The sequence below is a fragment of the Microcebus murinus genome, chromosome 6, assembly GCF_040939455.1.
Source record: "Microcebus murinus isolate Inina chromosome 6, M.murinus_Inina_mat1.0, whole genome shotgun sequence".
NCBI lineage: Eukaryota > Metazoa > Chordata > Mammalia > Primates > Cheirogaleidae > Microcebus > Microcebus murinus.
This window is the reverse complement of record NC_134109.1, coordinates 28868187-28890066: the sequence shown is the minus strand read 5'-3', so window position 1 is coordinate 28890066 and position 21880 is coordinate 28868187. Positions and strand designations below refer to the sequence as shown.

Genomic DNA, 21880 nt, shown 5'->3' with positions numbered 1-21880 from the left:
CAAGCAGGCGGCACTCAGGCCCCTCTGCCTGGACCACCCCCTTGGAGGACATGCCTGTGAGGGTCCCCGTGCCTTGCTTGCTGCCCGGTTCACGGCCACCCTGCTTTGGGACACCCTAAGCGACCATCTCCTTCAGTGGCCTCCTGGTCGAGTTTTCCCCAACAGCGTGTGACGAGGGGTGATCATCCTGGTCATTCATCCTGTCATGGAAGGGCTGCCAAAAACAGGGACAAACCAAGAGAAAGAACCAGAACCCACTCCTGGCTGTGTTCCCTCCCATCATCCTTGGAATTTGGCAAAGGAGGCAAAGAGCCACGTTGTTCCTCAAGTGTCGCAGAGCGGAAGGGATCCACTAGGCCTCAGGTACACTCGGGCGCTGGAGGACCACCTGCCGGAAAGCCCGAGAGCGCCAGGATGGAAGCGTGTGTGGGCTGCGAGGCGACAAGGCGCCCGTTCCAACAGGCTCCCTCCTTGGCTCCCCATGCTGCCCCCCGGAAATTAGCTTCCTAATTCTGTGCTGCAGTTTCCCAACCTCTAAAACAAAGATAACGTCTGTCCTAGAGCATGGGGACCAAAGGTCTAGGGTTAAAAGGCTGAATTGATCTAAGCATTTAATCCAAAGGGACACAAGGAAAAGTTTGTTGCCAGCCTTCGTCTTTTCTTCCTTCTAAAAGAAAAAAGTGAAGTTAAAGGCCTCTTTTTTAATCAGCTGGCTTTTGCCCAGCACCTGCCCTGCTTCAGGGCTTTCTGGGGGATGTTTACCATCTACCTTTCCCTCCTGCCAGCTCGGCTCCCCCTGCAGGAGGACAGAGCTCTATCCTTGGGGAGACTGTCCAGGGAGGCCCCTCACTGGCACCGGCCCCTGCCCGAGCCTTCAGGTCGTAGGAATTGTGATGTCTGAGTCGTGAAACACCTTGCGTTTGCCTCTGTGGCCAAGTGCAAGCTGCAGAGAACACTGAACTCGACTGTCAGTCAGCGGAGAGAAATAATGTTGTATGTGTTGTCCTTCAGACGCCCAGGCAAGTAGGAGGTGGTGAGATGTTGATTCAAGACTGATTGGAGGAGTGATGTTCGGCGTGAGAAACACATAGGTCCAGGGATGCTGAGAAAGCTTTCACATTCCAAAGGGCTCTTCCTAGTTATCAGCCCCTTCCCACCCTCACGAAGATAGATTTTTATTTTCAGCAAGTAGTAAAGAAACGCAGGAGAGACAGCACACTGACAGTGCGGGAGACGGGATGAGGACAGCAGGCCCGGGGCATCACTCCACCGGGAGGGATTTCGCCCAGGAACAAACAGCTCGATGGCAGCCAAGACCCACTTCCCCAGATGAACCTGGTGCTTGGGGGCTCTGAACTCGAAGTGGGTGGTTCTGCGCCCCTGTCCTCAGACCTTCTCCAAGGGCCCTCGAGAAGCCTGAACCTGTGCCCCCTCCCTCTGCTCTGACCTGGTTTCCTAACAGAGCTCTGCAGACCTGGGGCCAGGGACGACTCTAACCCTCGTGACACTCTAGCCTTTGTTGCCGAAAGCTGCCTGTCACTGCTGGACTCAGGCAGGGACACAAAGGAAGACAGGAGGGACAGGCTGAGCATCAGCATGATAAATTGCTTGTGGCATCTCCTCGCTGTCCGTGGGAGAGTGTGACGTGGAAGGAGACTCGCGCCTTGAGACAGTTCTGCTGGAGGCCAGTGGTCTCTGTCTCTCAGGCCAGGCAGGCTCTTCTCCCCTCCCCTGAGGAGACGACGGCATGTCAGGGCGTGCTGAGGTTAGAACCTGGAGGGACTTCGGGAGTCCTAGCCATAACTAGATTCCTGGGGAGTGCCAAGGGGTGCTCAGGGGAGCCCACACCAGAAGGCTGGGAGGCAGAGCGAGGAAAGGGGCTGGGTGGTGGAGGGTGCCAAGGGTAGGTGGGTGGGTTGGTTTTCTTTCAACATAAACTCAGCCTTGTAGTTTCTATAAATTCAAAGAGATTGAGCCCAGGATGGACATATCAATTATTGATTTTCAGCAAGTTTTGCCCAAAGAGGATTACATAGACTGTTGTGTGATTTGCTGGGTTTTTTCTACTTAGCAATGTATCTTGGACATCTTTCCATATTTTTCTATTCACTCTTTTAAAAGACAAAATAGTATTCCCTTCTATGAATATACTATAATATATATTTAACTAGTCCCCTATCAGTGGACCTTCTGTTAGTGAATGAATACGTGTGTGTGTGTATATATATATGTATATACACACACACATATATAGACATAGGCGAAGTTCCTAGCAGAATTTCCAGGTCAAAGGTATGTGAGTTTTAAATACTAGCAGGTACTTTTCATTATACTTCTAAAAGAGAGCACATCCCTAGCCTCTCCCTCCATCTCCATCTGTTTCCTTCCCCTGCTCCTCTATCCTTGAGAAGCCTCAGTCTACCCAGCTGACTGCCTCCACCTACTAGGAATTTGCAGCAAGTTCTCCAGGGACTCTGGCCAGCAACTCTACTCTGAGTCACACTCACAGTAACAACCAAAAAACCGAGCTCTCCTTGAGCTCAAGTCAAACGGAATAAAAATAAGAGATAGTCATTTAAAAATAAGTCAACCCTGTCACTAGGGAGGACATAGTGCCCCCCTCCCCCCCGCAAAAAAAAAAGTCCCTGTGCAATTTATGAATGATGGGGACAGAGCCTCCAGAAGGTGGACCGGTTGTCCCTGCACAGGGACACCTGCCAAGGGCACAGAGGAGAGGCTGAGATCCAGCTTGTGTTCTAGTAACCCAACAGAAGGGGCATGATTTTGTGAATGCTCCCCCAGAGGGGGTCTGCCTTCTACTTTTACACAAATGCGCCACGTGGGCTAGCTGAGGCCCTGGATGAAAGTGCTTTTCTGAAATTTTGGCTTGTACAAAAATTCAAATGCAAACTTGTATCCCTGCTAGAAGAAAGTGGTTTCTTTAGTTGTGCTGTTTTGCATTCTCTAGATAGGCCCTGACTGCTCGGAGGCACCAGGCTGAAGCTCGTTATCACTGACTCCCGGGCGCTCCCAGGGCATCTTCGCTCACCACCTGCAGTTGCGGGCTGGCGTGGTGGCACATTCTGAGAGCCAGGCCCAGCCCCGGCGGTACAGACTCAGAACAGGATCGAGAAATGACAAACATTTAGCCAAAGGCTTTTGGGGTTTTGTTTTGTTTGTGCTTTCAGTGGGCTTAGCAGTAGGTCTGCTTACCCAAAGAGAGGAACAAGTGCATCTGAGAAGGAGCTCTGTCATGTGAAAGGCTATTTATTCCAGCCCTGGCTGTTTATTATATCTCAGCACCTGCGTGCTGGCGTGGAGGACTGAACCTGCCTTGGGGGAGCCCAACTGTTCCCACCTTGGGATATGGCCGCACCTCGGAGGGCCCCTCCTCACAAAGGATAGAGCTTATCTCTCCAGAGAGGGTCCTTGCCCAGGACCCTGACCATCTCTGAGGCTGGGCCTTTACCTGGAACCTGGTACAGACACTCTGCCTCATGCTTAGAGCAGAAGCTGAGGCGACCTTTCAAATGATCACAGACACTATGTGCTGGTGGGGACTTGGCTACAGCAAGCCCCCAGCCGTCAGGGTCCTGTTCCCTGCCCTCGCAGGTCATGGCAGGCCCGAGGGTGGGGCAGGTCCAAAGCCAGCTGTGAAGGCAGCTGCTCCGTGTTCAGCCAAAGGCAACGTGTAAATACTGGGAGGCCGGTGTGCCCAAAGGAAATGTTTGTAGACAGAGGATCAAACACTCATGACATAGATTTTTGCCTCAGTCCCACCAAAGGTGGACAGTCGGTTCTCCAACACACAAGCAGTACGGCAGACTTCTTGGCTCTGCCCACAGCCTGCTTTTCCACCCCCATAAAATGGGCTTATCACACTTTCACTCTCCTCTCTCTACCTCCCAGGGCTATGATAGGGACCAAGTAAGTGATATGAAACAAAGTGCTTTGTAAAAGGCTTTATAAACTACAATGTGCTTCTCAGACACTGGTTCTGATAATAATTATTATTCAATCAAGTGTCCCATCCCCTAAGTGGCAGCGATTTGTGGGAAAGATATAAACCTAGCCAATTAATCAGTCCTTCCTGGAACTTCTCTGCCACAGCTATTGAAGGGTGTGGTACATACTGAGTCTGGAAGTGCCAGCAGCCACCTTGTCTGCCCCATGGTGGGAAGAAAGTGTAGTGTCAGAGGTAGAGAGAAACATATAGCCTTCACAATGTTTGAGCACCTGGATGTAGCTATGCCTGAAGCCAGAGGAACCCTGGGATTTACTGTTACATCAATCAACTTCCCTTCTTCTGCTTAGGCTAGTTTGATTTGAGATTCTAAGATTTATAACTAAAGGAATTCCAACTATCTCCTTGTTTATTTTAATAATTAATATGTATTAGTTTTATAATCATAAAATAAAGTTTTTAAGAGAAAAAGCCTTGTTAAAGTTTCTTTAAGTTAGTATACCTATCAGCAGCATGAAGAAGCAGAAAAAGCTTTGAACAAGGAAATCAAGCAACCTGGCATCTCTGCTGGATCCACAAGAACTGCTGTTGTCTTACTTTGAACCAGTTTCTTAACCTATCTGGACCTCAATAAAATAAAGAATTAAAGTTAATGATATCTAAGGCATTTTACAGTGCTAATCATCTTCAATTCTATGAAAGAAGACCCAATTAGTCTGACATAAAGTGTTCTTAATAAAGACTTTTTATGTAAATGTTAAGAATAAAGACTAATAATTTAAAATTAGTGGCAAGTATTTATAAAAAAAAATAAACAAATTACATATGAGATATACTCATGTAAAATACACATTGCATCACTGGTTAAATTGGAAAAATTAGAAACAAAAATTGGGAAAAGTCCAGTTAAACAAATTGTGGTACCATTCATACAATGGAGTATTATGTAATTATAATCAAGAAATAAGGAACCTCTTTGTGGCCAATATCTAAGGCACATTTTTAAGTGGAAAAGGCAAAATCCAAGGTGGTTGTGCTGTGTAAAAAAAGGTGGGGAAAAATCAGACAGATGTAACTCATGGTGCCTGTGTAGACTATCTTTGGAAGGAATTTCAAAAAACTGGTACTATTGATTACCTTTTGGGAAACTGGGTTTTCTTTTTCATTATATAATATATCCTTTCTATCTTTTCAATGTCAAAACATGTAACTGTATTACCTACACAAGATAAAATAGATAAATATATAAAAATATTAATTAGAAAATTACATGTAGCTTGTTAGAGCCTCACAATCATGCCAATGGGTCTTGCAATCTAGCTACCATTAGCCTTGGAGACCAGTGTTTCTCACACCTTAGTGTGCGTTCTGGGTTTGTACTCCAGGAGATCATGATAAAATGCAGATTCTGGATCAGCAGGTCTGGAGCAAGGCCCAAGATCCTGCATCTCTAATAAGCCCCAGGTGATGCTGCACACTTTGAGTATTGTTCTAGAACCACACTGACCAATATGGGTACCACCAGCCACACATGGCTATGGAAAACTTGAAATGTGGCTAGTCCAAAATGAGACGTGGGGAAGTATAACATACACACTGGAATTCAAAAACAAAACAAAAAAAGAACATAGGCCGGGCGCGGCGGCTCACGTCTGTAATCCTAGCACTCTGGGAGGCTGAGGCCGGCGGATTGCTCAAGGTCAGGAGTTCGAAACCAGCCTGAGCAAGAGCAAGACCCCGTCTCTACTATAAATAGAAAGAAATTAATTGGCTAACTAATATATATAGAAAAAATTAGCCGGGCATGGTGGCGCATTCCTGTAGTCCCAGCTACTCGGGAGGCTGAGGCAGTAGGATTGCTTGAGCCCAGGAGTTTGAGGCTGCTGTGAGCTAGGCTGACGCCACGGCACTCACTCTAGCCTGGGCAACAAAACGAGACTCTGTCTCAAAAAGAAAAAAAAAAAAAAAAAAAAGACATAAAAGATCTTACTCATAATTTTTATATTGATGACATGCTGAAATAATACTTTTTAAATGTTGAGTTAAATAGAACATGTTATTAAAATTCATTTCCCCTGTTTCATTTTCCTTTTTTTAATGTAACTACTAGAAAACGTAAAGCTACTTGAGGCTTGCATTATATTTCTATTGGATTGCACTATTCCAGGAGACGTGGATCTCCTACAAGCTGCATGGAGGCGGCACTAGACAACCTCAGTCATCACTCTGGGGTATTTGTGAGGATCCGTAAATTGTGTAAGGACATTGGAGAACTGGGGTGGTGGGATGGAACACATTGAAAACTCTAGTCCCCACTCACCTCTAACAAATAAAACTTCTACACGAGTGAATCTGAGTTAAAGCAAACAATTAAAAACAGTCTTAACCATGGAACTGTGAGTGAAAACACTCCAAACAACTGTAGGTAGAGATTTTGCAGAGCAAACGAAGCCTAAGGGGCCACTGTGGAAAGGAAGGAGTGACGTGACACTGCCAGGCAGCCTCCGCTGGTCTGCAATGCTTTGGTGACAGTGGAAAGGAGCATGTCAACTCTGTATTTGCACCACTGAACAGCACTATTCCCACCACGCTGAGTCACATCCCAGCTCTGGCACCCCCTAAAACAGAAGTGCCCTTAAAGCTAAGGACCCAGGGCAATCACTTAGCCTTGCTGCAAGCCAGATGCAGGTCTGAAGACAGCCATGTAGTCAAAACTGTAATAACAGATCAGTGTAAAGATAAAACCACCAATTCCTTCTGTGTGGCCACAAAGCAATCTGCATCACTCAGAGGTAAATTTTAAATATAAACTCTTCCATCTCCGCATCAGAGGTGAGTACAATTTCTAGCAAACTGGCCTTTTCCATGCAAGATGCCCCAGAGGTTTTCACAGGGTAAAAGGAGGGGAGGGTCGGAGAGTCCGTGGTGTATTTTCTTCTCCTCAGAAACACACAAGCTGGGACAAGGTTTCTTTACCTGAGGCCACAAGGAGGGTATCCCCTGTCCCAAAGAGCTGCACTTCCTACAGTTCTGTTGGGAAAGGAAGTCATTCTAGAACACCCCACCCTGATGCTGCTGGCTTTACTCCCCCGGGATGGCAAGAGAGAAGACAAAAGGAAAGAGAAGGCACGAGACACCCAGAGGGGAGAAAAACCCGGGTGGACAAGTCTATACACAAAGCAGGCACAGAGACACACCTTTGAGCACCATGTGGACACGTTTCCTCTCCCAGAAAACTTAGCTCTGCTGACAAAGGAGCAAGCCAACTTTGTCCTGGGCCCAGCCCAGCCCTCCCCGCCTCCCCCACCATGGGCCCAGCCGAGATCCAGAGGGCACTGACCAGGTTTTATTTCCAGTAGCCGCAGCTTTGGATCCTCAGGTGGGTGCAATCGTCTCTTCTTGCGCCAGCAACGGGCAGGGTATGTATACAGCTGGCCAGGGGCAAGGCCTGTGGACAAAGACAATGTAAAGATTAAAGGCTCCAGGCCGGAAGGGGCCTTGGAAACTACCCTGACTAATCCTGTCGTTCACAATGAGAGGAAACTGAAGCCCAGAGAGGTAAAGTGACTTGTTGAGGTCACACAGCCAAAGCTGATCTAAGTCATCTGACCCCAAGGCCCTTGCTCTGTCTGCCCCGCCATGCTGTTTAGCAAGCCCATGCCAACAGAGGCCATCATCTTTACCAAAGCCAGTTCTGCTCCCCTGGCATGGGAGAACATCAGCTGGACATTTAGAGTACAAGAGGAACCTTTCCAGAGTCAACCTCACCAAAGTGTCCCTAAGGCAGTGGATGCCTATCTACTGTCCCTCTGTCCAGATCCAGGGTAAGCGGGTTCCCTTCAAGGTGGAGCATCAGAAGTCAGTTGGCCTACCCTATGGACAGCCTGGAGTGAGAAGCATTTCAAGGAAAACAGAACCAAAAAATCCAGATCTAAAATACTTACTGGCTTCTCCCACCCACCGTTAGCTGCTGGCAGCTCATTGCAGCTAAAGGAAGCCCTGTGTGGCCTCCAAAAGAGGTCCCACAGGTGGCCAGGCTCCATGGTCTGCAGAGCCAGGATGCTAGTAGGTCCCTGTCTACCTGCCGGGGCCTTACAAAAAGAAACAGGCAGAAGTCCAGTGGCTGGGCTTACACAGCACACTGTCTCCCAACAAGAGTCTCCATCTGTATGTGGCCTTTGACACCACCAGCATCGTTGTCATGCCAGGCACCCCTTGGGGAGCCTTCTTCCTCATCGGACAACACTTTTGTGGCTCCTATGGCATATAATGTGACAGTCAAGTCTTCAGAGGAACATGGACTCTCCACACTAGACCTCAGTCTATTCCCAGAAAAAGGGGAGGGGTGGAGGCTGAGGGAAGAAGAGGCAGGTGCTTAAGACTGACTCGGTGATTTGCAGTCTACAAAGACAGTCTGACACCCCCTTTCATAAACCAGCAAGCCAACCAACCCCTGCTACAATGAAAAGCCCAGTGAGAGTGGACTTTTCTTTCTTGTTCTAATCAGAATCCCCAGAACCACAACTATGCCTGAAACAAAGAAGAACCAAAGGAAACATGTGTTGACTGAATACGTTCCAGCTTGACTTTAAAGTCAGAAGTGTCTTCAGTAGGTACATGTGGGGCACATCACAGCTATCAGATGCAGACAGCCTCCCGCGAGAGTATCACTGTACACACCCAAGACCACGGGGTTCAGAAGACATCAGGACTCAATTCTCATCTGCTGGCTTCTATTTTAGGGCCCTAAGAAGTTAAGAGGGGAAACTGACTTCATTTTTTTCTTGCCTTTGGAGAGAAAATCTACAGAAGTTTCACTGCTACATATCCATTCATTCATTTTCAACAGTCATTCTACCCGTGGATAAGGTTGGGTCCAAAGCAGAATCAACTATCCCAGCATTAAAAGAACCAAAATCTTCAGGTCTCTCTAAGTGCTAAGTATCACTTTAACCACGTTGCTGCTACCACACTTCACAAGACTGTGAACAAGTTGGAGGTTCTGATCCTTCTCCCTCTGATTCTTAGAAACCAGAGCAGAGCCAGACTCAGAAATGCAAGAATTGAATGACCATTGGCCCTGCTGTTCCTAGCTCCAGGAGATTCATCCCTGTAGACCCAAACCATCTAAGAAGGACTCTGGAAGCAGGGCTCAGAACCAAGCCCAGAGCCCACTGCACCCACCCCAGCATGGCAATCTCTGGGCCTTAGCCTCCCTTGTTGCCACATAGGCTGCTTCATGGTATCGCCAACCTGATCAAAAGCAGGTCAGTAAAAACGAGTCAGTCCAGACCAGCACTCTCAAAAGATGGAAGCAGCAAGAGTTCAAAACTGTCAACGCTTGTCCAGGTCCTACATCCTCCCTGAGACAGCAGTCCCTGTGCTTGTTGGTCAGTGGCCTGAAGGCAGCCTCAGGCCACTCCCCTTGTAGCTGCAGGCCCATTTTTCTGGGAGAGTCAATTTTAGTAAGCAGTTTGAATGCCCAGAAGAGGGGACTGTTTGTTTCATTCTTTCTCTGGTGGACTGGAGAAGCTCCACGATGCAGAGGCAGAGCACATGCATCCTGGGAAATATCCTAATGCCTTTCTGAGCTTGTCTTCTTACCTGTAAGAGTTAATAATAGCTACCTTATAGGGATTGTCATGGGGATTAGCTTACATTCAAGAGGAAGCTCTCTATAACCATGAAGATGACAAATGACAGTTGTTAATCATCACAAGTAAGCTGACCTAGACAAGTCTTGGACTCAATGCCCACGTGGTACATAGTGTGACAAGGCCCCCACCCCCACCCCACCCACCTTGCAGCTGCATGGTCCTTTAGCCACAAGGAGGGAAGACAGGCTTCTTGTTGATGTCTGCTTTGAATCCACCTTGTCTCAACAAGCAAATGGCCCCAAGAACTCTCTAGGGGCTCCTTGCCCCCTTCCTTGCCCTTCTTGCTAGGCTGACAGGCACCAGGGTTCCTTCCCAGGAAAATACATTCAGCCCTGGAGTTCCACTTACACAGGGAAGAGCCGGGCCTCGTGAGACTTGTGTTGTTTATCTCATTAGAACAGGAGGCACATAACTCAAAGCCCGTGTGTGTGGTGGATGGAGGAAGGGGGAGAGGAGGATGGAGTCACAGCTGCTGTCAGGGAAATTAACCTTGAGGAGTAAGCCTGGGGCTAAGGGTGGGGATGAAGGAAGGAAGCAGGAGGCTGGAGAGGGGAAGCCAGGCCTCCCTGGTAACCAAGGCCACCGCCACCCTTCCATTGACATTCCCCACTGAGCAAACTGCTTTTCTGTTACTTTGAGCTGCAACTCCAGTTACAACACTCATGCCCACGTGCAAGCAAACGCATGATGAACCCACACACACACACACACAAACACACACACACAGAAACTCGCACACTTGCTGGGAGAACTGGCTTTGTGGAAAAATCCAGCATGACGGGCTCAATGCCTGTGTGGTCGGCAGACGCCAAATAGCTTGTTATATACATTGCTCAAGTTCAGCAGGTAGACACCGAGTGTTCTAAACATCTCTGACAAAGCGAGAGCTATTAAGAATTCAGAAGATAAAATGGGATAGAAAAGAGAGGGAAGGATGATATGAGATGGAGCAGCAATAGAAACGGGGAAGAAAAGAACTGGAGTGGCTTCCTCTTCTCTCACCCAGAGTTGAACTGTGGCCATTCAAGCCTGCCCAGGGAAGGGCTCGCCCTTCAGCATTTCAGAGAGGGGGACCTGCAGCTGCCATTGAACCTTCCCTGCAGTGGAAAACTCACTGTGTCACAGGACAGACTGTCCCACTGTTGGCCAACTCTTACTGTGATAAAGAGATTCACCACACCCTGATTCTGAACCAAAATCTACCTTCCTATAACTTATGTCAGTTTGTCTGCTCTGTGTCCCAACAGTGATTAAGAATCCTCTGCATCCCAGCTCTCCATCCCAAATATCCTCTTGGGTTTGAAGGGGAGCTAACCAAGAAGCCGAGGAACTAGAGAGGAACAGGGGTTTGAGGAAAGCGGTGGTGACAACCACCTCTCAGACAGGTAATAGGATTGAAGCTTCCAAATTAAGAATCCAAACTCTGCTGCCCTTTTGTTATCTTCCCCCCTCCTACCCAGTCCTAGACAGGAAAGGCGGCTCCTCTCCAGGCCATCAGCACCCTTTAAAGAATCCTCCAGGTGCTGCTCCCACCATGTGTCACCACAATAGGTCATTTACAGCCTCCATTCTTATAAAGAGATAATGACATGAACCAGGGACTCGTCACCAAGACTGCACATCAGAAGTGCACAGGTTGTTACTGAAAAGGGCATATGCCTGGCCCCCGGCCCAGTCCTACTGAACCAGCATATCAGAGACACACCAAGGCACCTGTAGCTGGAAAAACTCCCACATTGGGAACTCTGTGCTAGACCAAATCTTACTCATATGTACATGCCCAGGGCCTACCCAGCACACAGTAGGTGCTCTGTCCGTGTTTGTAGTTGAAACACCAAGTTGGACCACCTCTACAGAGTTCGAGACATGAGTAACAAGCCCCCAGGTGGGGCTTGAGGAGTGGGCAAGGTTATTTCACAAGCACTTACACCAGTGGCGTTTCCTTGGTGCTCTGCCCTCCCCTCTTCTCTTGGCTTATGTAAGAGCTGTCCTGACTTCAAGGGTACCACCTCTTCAGTGATGCCTTCCTGAGCCATCCTAGGCCACAGTCTTTTCCCTTCACTGGAAATCCGGAGTCCTGAGCACTTGGCACCACGCTCCAGGGCTCAGCGTGGCTCCGTCTGCTCACCAACCATCCCCTTCCTGCCTGCCTTCCTGTTGCTCTCCTGGAGTTTCCCTCTGCAATTCCAGTGTTCCTTGTGCAAAGACTACCCAGGCAAGGTAGACCTCAAGTCTAGAATTCTGCCCACCACTTCTGGCCCAGGGGTTCCCAGGCCCTTCACTGGACCCATCACACTCAAAGCTAACACAGTAACAATAGCTACTATTTGCCGGGCTCTTATTCTGTACGAGGCTGGCACCGTCCACTCACTGCTATCTCATCTTGGCAACAACCCTATGAGACATTTAAAGGCTGACGATCATGAGGTGAACAGTGATCAAGTAACTGGCCCAAGGTCACACAGCTCCTACGGGGAGTCAAGTGCACAGCCGATGCTCAGAGCCTCTCCACTATCCTACCCAAATCCCCACTGAGCCAGACACCGCAGGACTAAAACTCAGAGTCCTGCCCTGACGAGAAAACAGATCTCCACACCAAAGCCAGTCCTCAACCCACCACCCAACCCATCAAGCCACTTCATGCTACCATGTCACCAACTACAACTGCTCAGAGAGAAATGTATCCTGGCAATATAAAAGCAGTATAAGAAGGAATATAAAAATAGATGAAGCAGAAAACCTACTAGGACATACTTTCTAAATCCACCGGGAAAATTTTTTTAGAAAAATTGGATTACAGTGTGGGGAGGGAGCTTAAAAATCATTGGGTCTAACCCCTGCCTCATACAAGTATCACCTCTGTGATGTCCCTGTCAAGTGTCCCCCAACCTGGCCACTGTTTCAATAATTCTAGTTCTCACCCTGACATGAGGCAGTCTACTGTGCTGTTGAAATATTCTGTTGCTAGAAGTATTCCTACTACTCTCATCTACTGCTGGTGGGAATACAAATGGCACAACCCGATGAAGAAGAATTTGGCATCTCTAGCAAAACTACGTATGTATTTGCCCTTTAACCCAGAAATTCCACTTCTAGGAATCTACATCACAGAGTCATATGCAAAAATATAAAAATATATGTTCACTGTAGCATTTTTTATACTAGAGAAAGACTGGAAACAATCCAAATCTCCATCTATAAGGAATCTGGTTAAATAAACAATAGTATATATACACAATGGATTATTACAACACTATTAAAAGGAGACAGAGAGAGAGACAGAAAAGTATACACTGCAATGAGATATATTGTTAAGTGAACATGACAAGTTAGAGAATACAGTTGGCCCTTCATATTTGCAGATATAGATTCAACCAAACATGTTGAAAATATTTTGGAAAAAACACAATGAAAAATAGCAATGCAACAATTAAAAATAACATAAATTTTAAAAAAACAATACAGTATTAGTATTTACATAGCATTTACATTGTATTAGGTTTTATAAGTAATATAGAAATGATTTAAAGTATACAGGAGGATATGTGTAGGTTATATGCAAATACTACATCATTTTATATCAGGAACTTGAACAGCTGTGGGATTTCTATGGGATTTGGTATCTGTAGGAGTCCTGGAACCAATCCCTAGTGGATGATAAGGGACATCTGCAGTATGTATAATATACTATCATTTATTTAACAAACGGGAACACACACATATTCATACATAAATATGTGTTCTATGTTTGCATAGGTTTTCTCTAATGGGATGATAAATCAAAAACAAAAAAATATACTTAAGAGAAAGAGCAATAACAGTAAAAAAAGAAAAAGAGGAGGAAGAGGAGAAGAAAGAAGTTGCCTACAGCAAGAAGGAAGAAATAGGGTAAAAGGGGAGAAACAACTAGATTTTTCTCTTAATATACCATGCTTTATAGATTTGACTTTAGAAACGTACAAATATTTTACATAATTATAAAGTAGCATTAAAATAAAAAGCATATATCTGTTTCTCACTAAGATGGAGTATGAAGGCCAGATTTAGCTCCTACCTAAAACCAGAAGAGACAAAAAAACATGAAACAACAGTTTCAAGACATTGGACATCAGGCATTGAAGGACAGTGATCCCTGAGACACTAGAAACAACAAGATGAACCCTATGAGTGCCCCAGCTTACAGCCTTGAGAGTTTCCAGACTGTAGCACAGGGAGGAGGAATACAGGAGGAATAAGGTAGAGCCCAGCAGACTCCCTAAGTCTGAGTTGAAGAGAAAGAGCTGAGGGTCTGAGGAGACCACAGTGACTAGAACTCAAGGAACACAACAGTAAACAGAAGAGAGTTACACAGAGAAAGAACTGTGGAGATCCAAAGAGGATCTCCTTCAAGCATTCCGCTTACTATTGATCGGTACATGCTTGTGAGGAATATACCCAAGACTAGGGGAAAAAACACCCCCAAAAGATTAGAGGTAACAGTGCCTGGTGTGCACAAGTGGCCAGGAATAGTCTGTTCCCATCAGCAAATATGGAAAACCTCGTGATTCATGGGGGTACTAAGTAGAGTATGAAGAAGGGTCTTGCCTCAATAGGGAATACTCAGCCATAGACTAAGTCCTGCTTCAGGTCACCTAACAAATCTTAAAAGCAAGGCCAGGCATGGTGGCTCACTCCTGTAATTCTAGCCCTCTGGGAGGCCAAGGTGGGAGGACTACTTGAGCTCAGGAGTTCAAGACCAGCCTGAGCAAGAGCAAGACCCCATCTTTTTTTATTAAAAAACAACAACAAAATCTTAAAAGCAAAACAGGTAAGCATAAAGCTATTTCCAAATAACTTAAATGTGTTCCAAACAATATTCAAGAATATTTACAGGAATAAAAAAGTATACAGCATCTAACAAGGAAAAATTAATACTGTATGAATCCAGTCCAAAATTAGAAGGCATATAAAGTAATTGGAAAATATGGCCTATAATGAAGAGAAAAACCAATCAATTGAAATAAATCCAAAACTTAAACTGATGTTAAAATTAGTAGGAAGAACATTAAGTTATTATTTGTAAAGCTATATATTCGAAAGTTTAGTAAAAACTTCGGATATATATTTTCTTTAAGATGAAAACTATAATGTGTGAGGTGAAAAACATACCAGATGGAATTAATGTCAGATTAGGCATTACAGAAGAAAAGATTAGTGCACTGGAAAACACAGCAATAGAAACTATCCAAAATGAAACCCACGGAAAAAGGAGAATTTTTAAAAAAGAAGAACAGCATCAATGAACTATGGGACACCTTCAAACAGTGTAATAATATGCATGTAATTGAAGAGGGGGAAGGAAAAATATTTGCAGAAATAATAGCTGGAAATTTCTGAAGTTTGATTAAACCTATAGACCCACAGATCCAAGAAGCTCAACAAAACTAGGAATAAGAATTATAAAGAAAACCATAGCAAGGCACATCATAATCAAAATTACTCCAGGCCAGGTGTGGTGGCTCATGTCTATAATCCTAGCACTCTGGGAGGCCAAGGAGGGAGGATCACTCAAGGTCAGGAGTTCAAGACCAGCCTGAGCAAGAGCGAAACCCCATCTCTACTGAAAATAGAAAGAAATTAAACCAACTAAAAATACATATAAAAAAAATTAGCCGGGCATGGTGGCGCATGCCTGTAATCCCAGCTACTCGGGAGGCTGAGGCAGAAGGATTGCTTGAGCCCAGGAGTTTGAGGTTGCTATGAGTGAGGCTGACGCCACAGCACTCTAGCCCAGGCAACAGAGTAAGACTCTGTCTAAAAAATAATAATAATAATAATTGCTCCAAACAGTGATAAAGAGAAAATACTAAAAGCAGCCATAAAAAGGAGACATGTTACATGTTACAATGGAGACATGTTACAGAAACAAAGATAAAGATAATTTCTCATCAGAAACAATGCAAACAAGAAAAGAGTGGTTCAATACCCTTACATTATTGAAAGACAAAAAAAATAAATAAAACCTGTCAAACTAGAATTCTATACCCAGCAAAAATATCTTTTAAGAATTTAGGCAAACTAAAGATAGATTCAGACATACAAAAGCTGAAAGAATTCATCATCAGCAGACCCATACAAAGGAAATATTTTAAAATGCTAGGCAGAAAGAAACACCAGATCTATGTCTGGATCTACACAAAGGAATGAAGAGCATCAGAAATGGTTTAGTATATGAGTAATTATACAAGCTATTTTTCTTATTTAGAACTCTCAAAAAGATGATTGACTATTTAAACCAACATAATGACAATTAGCATGGAATTTATACCACAAATAAAAATAAAATGTATAATAATTGTGCAAAGATCAGTAGGGGAAAAATAGCAGTACACTAGTATTAGTTTCCTATTGCCGCTGTAACAAATTACCACAAAGTTTAAAACAACACAAATTTATCTTATAATTCTGGAGGTCAGAAGTCCAATATCAGCTTCACTGGGCTAAAATCAAAGTACCAGCAGACCTGCATTCCTTCTGGAAACTCTAGGGGAAAATCTGTGTCCTTGTCTTTTCTGGCTTCAAGAGGCCACCTACATTCTTTGGCTCATGGCCCCTTATTCCATTGTATCACATTGACTTTTGCTTCCAACATCACAGCTCCTGCTCTGGCTCTGACCCTCCTGCTTCCCTCTCATAAGGACCCTTGTGATTATATTGGGCCCACCTGGATAATCCAGGCTACTCCTGCCATCTCAGAGTCCTTCGCTTAATCACATCTGCAAAGTCCCTCCTGCCATGTAAGGCAACATATGCACAGATTGTAGGGATTAGGACATGGATGTCTAGGGACAGGGGGAGGGGCATTATTCTGTTTATCACAGTACTACTGTAGAGTTCTTATACTATTCATAGAGTAGAATAATATCACTTTAAAGTTAACTGTAATTAGTTAAAGATCTATACTATAAACACTAAGCAATCACTAAAATAACAAAACCAGAGTTATAGCTAATAAGCCAACAAAAAGGAGATAAAATTGAATCATAAAAAATTCAATTAACCAGAAGAAGGCAGAAAAGCAAAACAAACAGATGGACTAAATAGAAAACAAATAGCAAAATGATGGATTTAAAGCTAACTAAACAATAATCACATTAAGTATAAACTATCTAAATACTGTAATTAAAAGACAGATTGTCAGATTACATTTTAAAAATGACACAATAATATGCTGTCTACAAAATAAAAAAGACTATTCTTAACATAAAGAAGCAACTAGGTTAGAAGTAAAAGAATGGAAGAAGATAAGCCATGTTACTAGCCAAAAGAGAGGTGAAGTGGCTATATTAATAATGGACAAAGTAGATTTCAGAACAAATAATATTAGTAGAGATGAAGTTTATTTCATAATGATAAAGGGGTCAATTTTTTAAGAGTGTATACAATCCTAAATGTCTATGTAACTAGTAACAGAGCTTCAAAATATGTGAAATAAAGACTAATATAATTGTAAGGAGAAATAAACAAGCTCACAATTATAGTCAGAAGTTTTAATACTCCCTCTTTCATTAATTCATAGAATAAATAGACAGAAAAATCAGTAAGGATGTAGAAGATTTGAACAACACTATCAACCAACTTGACCTAACTGATATTTAAAGAACATTCCAACCAACAACAGCAAAATATACATTCTTTTCCAGCATGAAGAGAACACTTACCAAGATAGACCATATTTGGTTCCATAAAACAAGTCTCAATAAATTTAAAAGCATTCAAATCATACAAAGTATTCTCTGGCCATATGGAATTAAACTAGAAATAAATAATGGGCATATCTTTGAAAAATTCCCCAAATGTTTGAAATCTAAATAGTGTACTTCTAAATAATCCACAGGAAAAAGGAGAAACCAAAAGAAAAATATTTTTAACTGAGTTAAAATAAAAACCCAATATCAAAATATATAAAATGAGGCTAACACTGTATTTAGGGGGAAATTATATTAGAACATGCCTGTAGAAGAAAAGAAAAATCTTAAGTCAATGACTTCACTTAGAAGATAAGGGAATTTAAAAAAAAAAAAATCAATGACTTCAGTTTCCACTTTAAGAAATAAGATATGGAAGGGCAAATCAGATCCAAAGTAGAAGAAAGGAAAAATAAAAATAAAGATCAGAACAGAAAACTATTAATATAAAATAGACAACAGAAAAAACAATTGAGAAAATCAATTCTACCAAAAGCTATTTCTTTGAGAAGATCAATAATATTGATAAACCTCTAGTCAGAATGATCAGGTAAACAAGAAAATTCAAATTACCAATATAAGAAATAAAAGAATATACCAGCACAGACTCTACATGTATTTCAAAGATAACAAAGCCCAGCATAGTGGCTCACACCTATAATCCTAGCACTCTGGGAGACTGAGGCAGGAGGATCACTTGAGCCCAGGAGTTTGAGGTTACAGTGAGCTATGATGACGCCACTGCACTCTAGTTAGGGTGGCAGTGCTAGACACCATCTCAAAAAAAAAAAAGGATAACACAGCAGCATTATAAACAACTTTGTGTAACAAATTCTGATAACTTAGATGAAATATACAAAGTCACATACTGTCAAAGCTTACTCAGGATGGAAAACCTGAACAGGCCTATATCTACAAAAGAAATAAAATTTATAGTTAAAAACATTCCTACAAAGAAATTGACAGGTCAAGACGGGTCAACTGCTATAAAACAGTTATGGAAGAAATAATACCAATTATATAATGCTTAGAAAACTGAAAAGGAAAAATATTTCCCAACTCTGTAAGAGGCCAGCATCACCCTGATACTCAAACCAGACACAGATATTACAAGAAAACTATAGACCCATATCTCTCATAAATATAGATGCAAAAACTCTAATAAAACTTAAGCAACACCAATACAACAATATATAAAAAAGCTTATACATCACAACAAAGTGGGTTTATCCTGGGAATGCAATTATTAGTTGAACATTTAAAACTCAATCAATGTAACTCATATTAACAAAGCACAACGGAAGAACCATATGATCATCTCCATAGATATAGGAAATCAGTTGACAAAATCCAATATCCATTCCTGAAAAAAAAAAATACCTCAAACTAGAAATAGAATGGAGCATCCTCAATCTAGTAAAGAATATCTACAAAAAACCTACAGATACTATCTCACTTAATAATAAAAAATATGCTTTCCCCTTAAGATCAGGAACAACATAAGGATGTCTAGTCTCACCACTTTTACCTAAAATTATATTGCACAGACTAGCCAGTGCAATAGACAAGTAATAAATAAAAGTTATCCATATTGAAAAAAAGAAGTAAATTTTCTTTATTCACTAACATAATCAACCATGGAAAAAATGATATGGAATCTACACAAAGCTATTAGAACTAATAAATGAGTTTGGCAAAGAAAACACAAGATCAATTGTATTTCTGTATACTAGTAAAGAAAAATTAGAAATCGAAATTTTAAAAATTCATTTACAATAGTATCAAAAAATATTAAGTACTTACAGATAAATCTGACAAAAATGTGAAAGATTTATACACTGTAAACTAAAAATCTTTCATGGGAAAAATTAAAGAAGACACTAATAAATGGAGAGATATGCCATATTCACGAGTTGGAAGACTTAATAATGAAAATTGTTGATTTTCCCCAAATGGATCTACAGATTCAAATCAATCCCAATCAAAATCCCAGCAGATTTTTTGTAGAAACTGACAGATTGTAAAATCTATATAGAAGACCTAGAATTAAAAAAATACCTGGTTTCACTAATATATACATGTGAAAACTTATCCAATTACATATATTAAATATGTATAGTTTATTATATGTAATTATACTTCAATAAAGCTGTTAAATTTTTTTAAGGAAAATGTAATTTAGGGACTTCCACTTCTGGAAAGATGGAGTAGATAAACTTTTCCATATTCCTCCCACTAAGTACAACTAAATATCATGGACATTATTCAGACAACAAACATTTAAAAATATTGAAAAGTAAAGGAAATAAGGCAGACCAGCTAGGGACTTTGGGACCTATGGAGCCTGAATTTCCACTTCAACCAGCAACATGGTGCTCCTCTCTCTCCTCCCCCACTAGGGTGTCAACAGAGGCCAAGTGGGGAACTTGAACTTCCACCCCCATCAGACAGTAATGAGGGGAACTTCTCTGCCCTATTAGCACAGTATCAGAGGAGGCCTGCTAAAATAGAAGATTTAAATAACATCCAGAGTCTCATAATATAATGGCCAAAATGTCTAAGATTCATTCATAATCACTTATCAAAGAACCAGGAAAATTTCAACTTAAGTTGAAATGGCACAGATGTTAGAATTATCTGACAAGGATTTTAAAGCAGCTGTCATAGAAATGTTTCAACAAACAATTATGAATGTATGAAACAATGAAAAAAGGTAAAATCTCAACAAGAAATAGAAAATATAAAGAAGAACCAAACAGAAATTTGAGAACTGGAAAAAAAAAAACACAAAAACAAAACAAAACAAAAAAACCTCAATAGATAGGCTCAACAGCAAAATGTAAAAGACAGAAGACAGAAGAAAGAAGCAGTAAGCCTGAAGAGAGAACAATAGAAATCACCCAAGATGAGCAACAGAGAGAAAATAAAATGAAAAATAAATAAATAAATAGAATCTCAGGGACTTTGGGGACTATAACGAAAGATCTAGCATTTGTGTTGCTGAACTCCCAGAAGGAGAGAGGAAAGAGGGTGGGGCTGAAGATGTATTCAAAGAAATAATAGCTGAAATTTCCCCAAACTTGGCAAAAACAAACATACATGTTCAAGAAACTGAGTGAACACTAATAAGGATAAACCCAAAGAAATCTATGTCAAGACACATCAAAATCAAATTTCTGAAAACTAAAGACAACGAAAAAAACTTGAAAGCAATGAGAGAGAAATGATACCTCATCTATAAAGGAAAAACTATTTGAATGATAGATAGTAGATTTCTTATCATAAACCATCAGAAGTGGCAAAATATTTTTCAAGTGCTAAAAATAAAAGGACTGTCAACCCAGAATTTTATATGCAGCAAAAATATCCTTCAGGAATGACGGCAACGTCAAGGCATTCTCACACCAAGGAAAACTAAGAGAAGTAGTCACCAGTAGATTTACTCTGAAAGAGTAGCTAAAGAAAGTACTTCATCAGAAAGGAATGATAAAAGAAGGAATCTTGACATGTCATGAAGGAAGAAAGAACAATGAAAGAGTAAAAATATGAGTAAACACAATAAATACTTCTCTTCAGTTTCTAAATTGTTTGATGGTTGAGGCAAACATTCTAACACTGTCTGGTGTATTTTTCACTGTATGTAGAGGAATGTTTAAGACAGCTCTTTTACAAATGGGGGAAAGTAAAGGGATTTGAATGACAGGGGTTGTGACTCTAAAGGGGTGGTTCTTTGTGAGGATGATTGAATAGTTCTGTATACTGATTGTGGCGGTGGTTACACAAATCTATACATGTGATAAAATGGCATAGAGCTATGGATGGTTTTGATATTGTAAGATATGTTCATCTTGGGGGAAAGTGGATGAAGAGTATAGGTGATCTCTCTGTACTATGTTTGCAACTTCCAGTAGATATATAATTATTTCAAAATAGAAAAAAGTTAATTTTTTTGTTTCTTTGTTTTTTGGGTTTTTTTTGAAACAGTCTCACTCTGTTGTCCAGGCTAGAGTGCCATGCCATCTTCATAGCTCACAGCAACCTCGAACTCCTGGGCTCAAGCAACCCTTCTGCATCAGCCTCCCGAGTAGCTGGGACTACAGGCATGCGCCACCATGCCCGGCTAATTTTTTCTACATATTTTTAGTTGTCCAGCTAATTTCTATTTTTAGTAGAGACGGCGTCTCACTCTTGCTCAGGCTGGTCACGAATTCCTAAGTACAAACGATCCTCCCGCTTAGGCCTCCCAGAGTGCTAGGATTACAGGCGTGAGCCACTGTTCTGGGTCAAAAAAAGTTAATTTTAAAAAGAAAAAGAAATTATATGAACCCTGCCCCCCATAATCCCTGATGAGGGAAAGCAAAATGAAATAAATGAATCCAACTGCGTATTTAGTGGCAAAATCACAGAGGAACTCTCTCAACTGACCTCAAAGCAGAGTGATTTCACTCTATATCCTTAATGGAATATACCCTAAAGACAAAAAGAATTGCAAAAAAAAAGAAAAGAAAACAAAAAATCTTAAACTTTTTTCA

General features: G+C 42.2%; 1 protein-coding gene across 3 annotated transcripts in view; it reads right to left on the bottom strand.

The window, feature by feature from the left end:
• Window positions 1–21880, bottom strand: part of DPF3 (double PHD fingers 3) — a 244396-nt gene that overhangs the window by 117956 nt on the left and 104560 nt on the right. For all 3 annotated transcript variants that reach the window (XR_012919703.1, XM_012741063.3, XM_076003887.1), the window contains exon 3: window positions 7305–7412. Coding sequence is in view for 2 of the 3 variants with exons in the window: in XM_012741063.3 (XP_012596517.1) it covers window positions 7305–7412 (108 nt within the window). In the remaining variant the exon portion in view is untranslated. The remainder of the gene's footprint in view (window positions 1–7304; window positions 7413–21880) is intronic.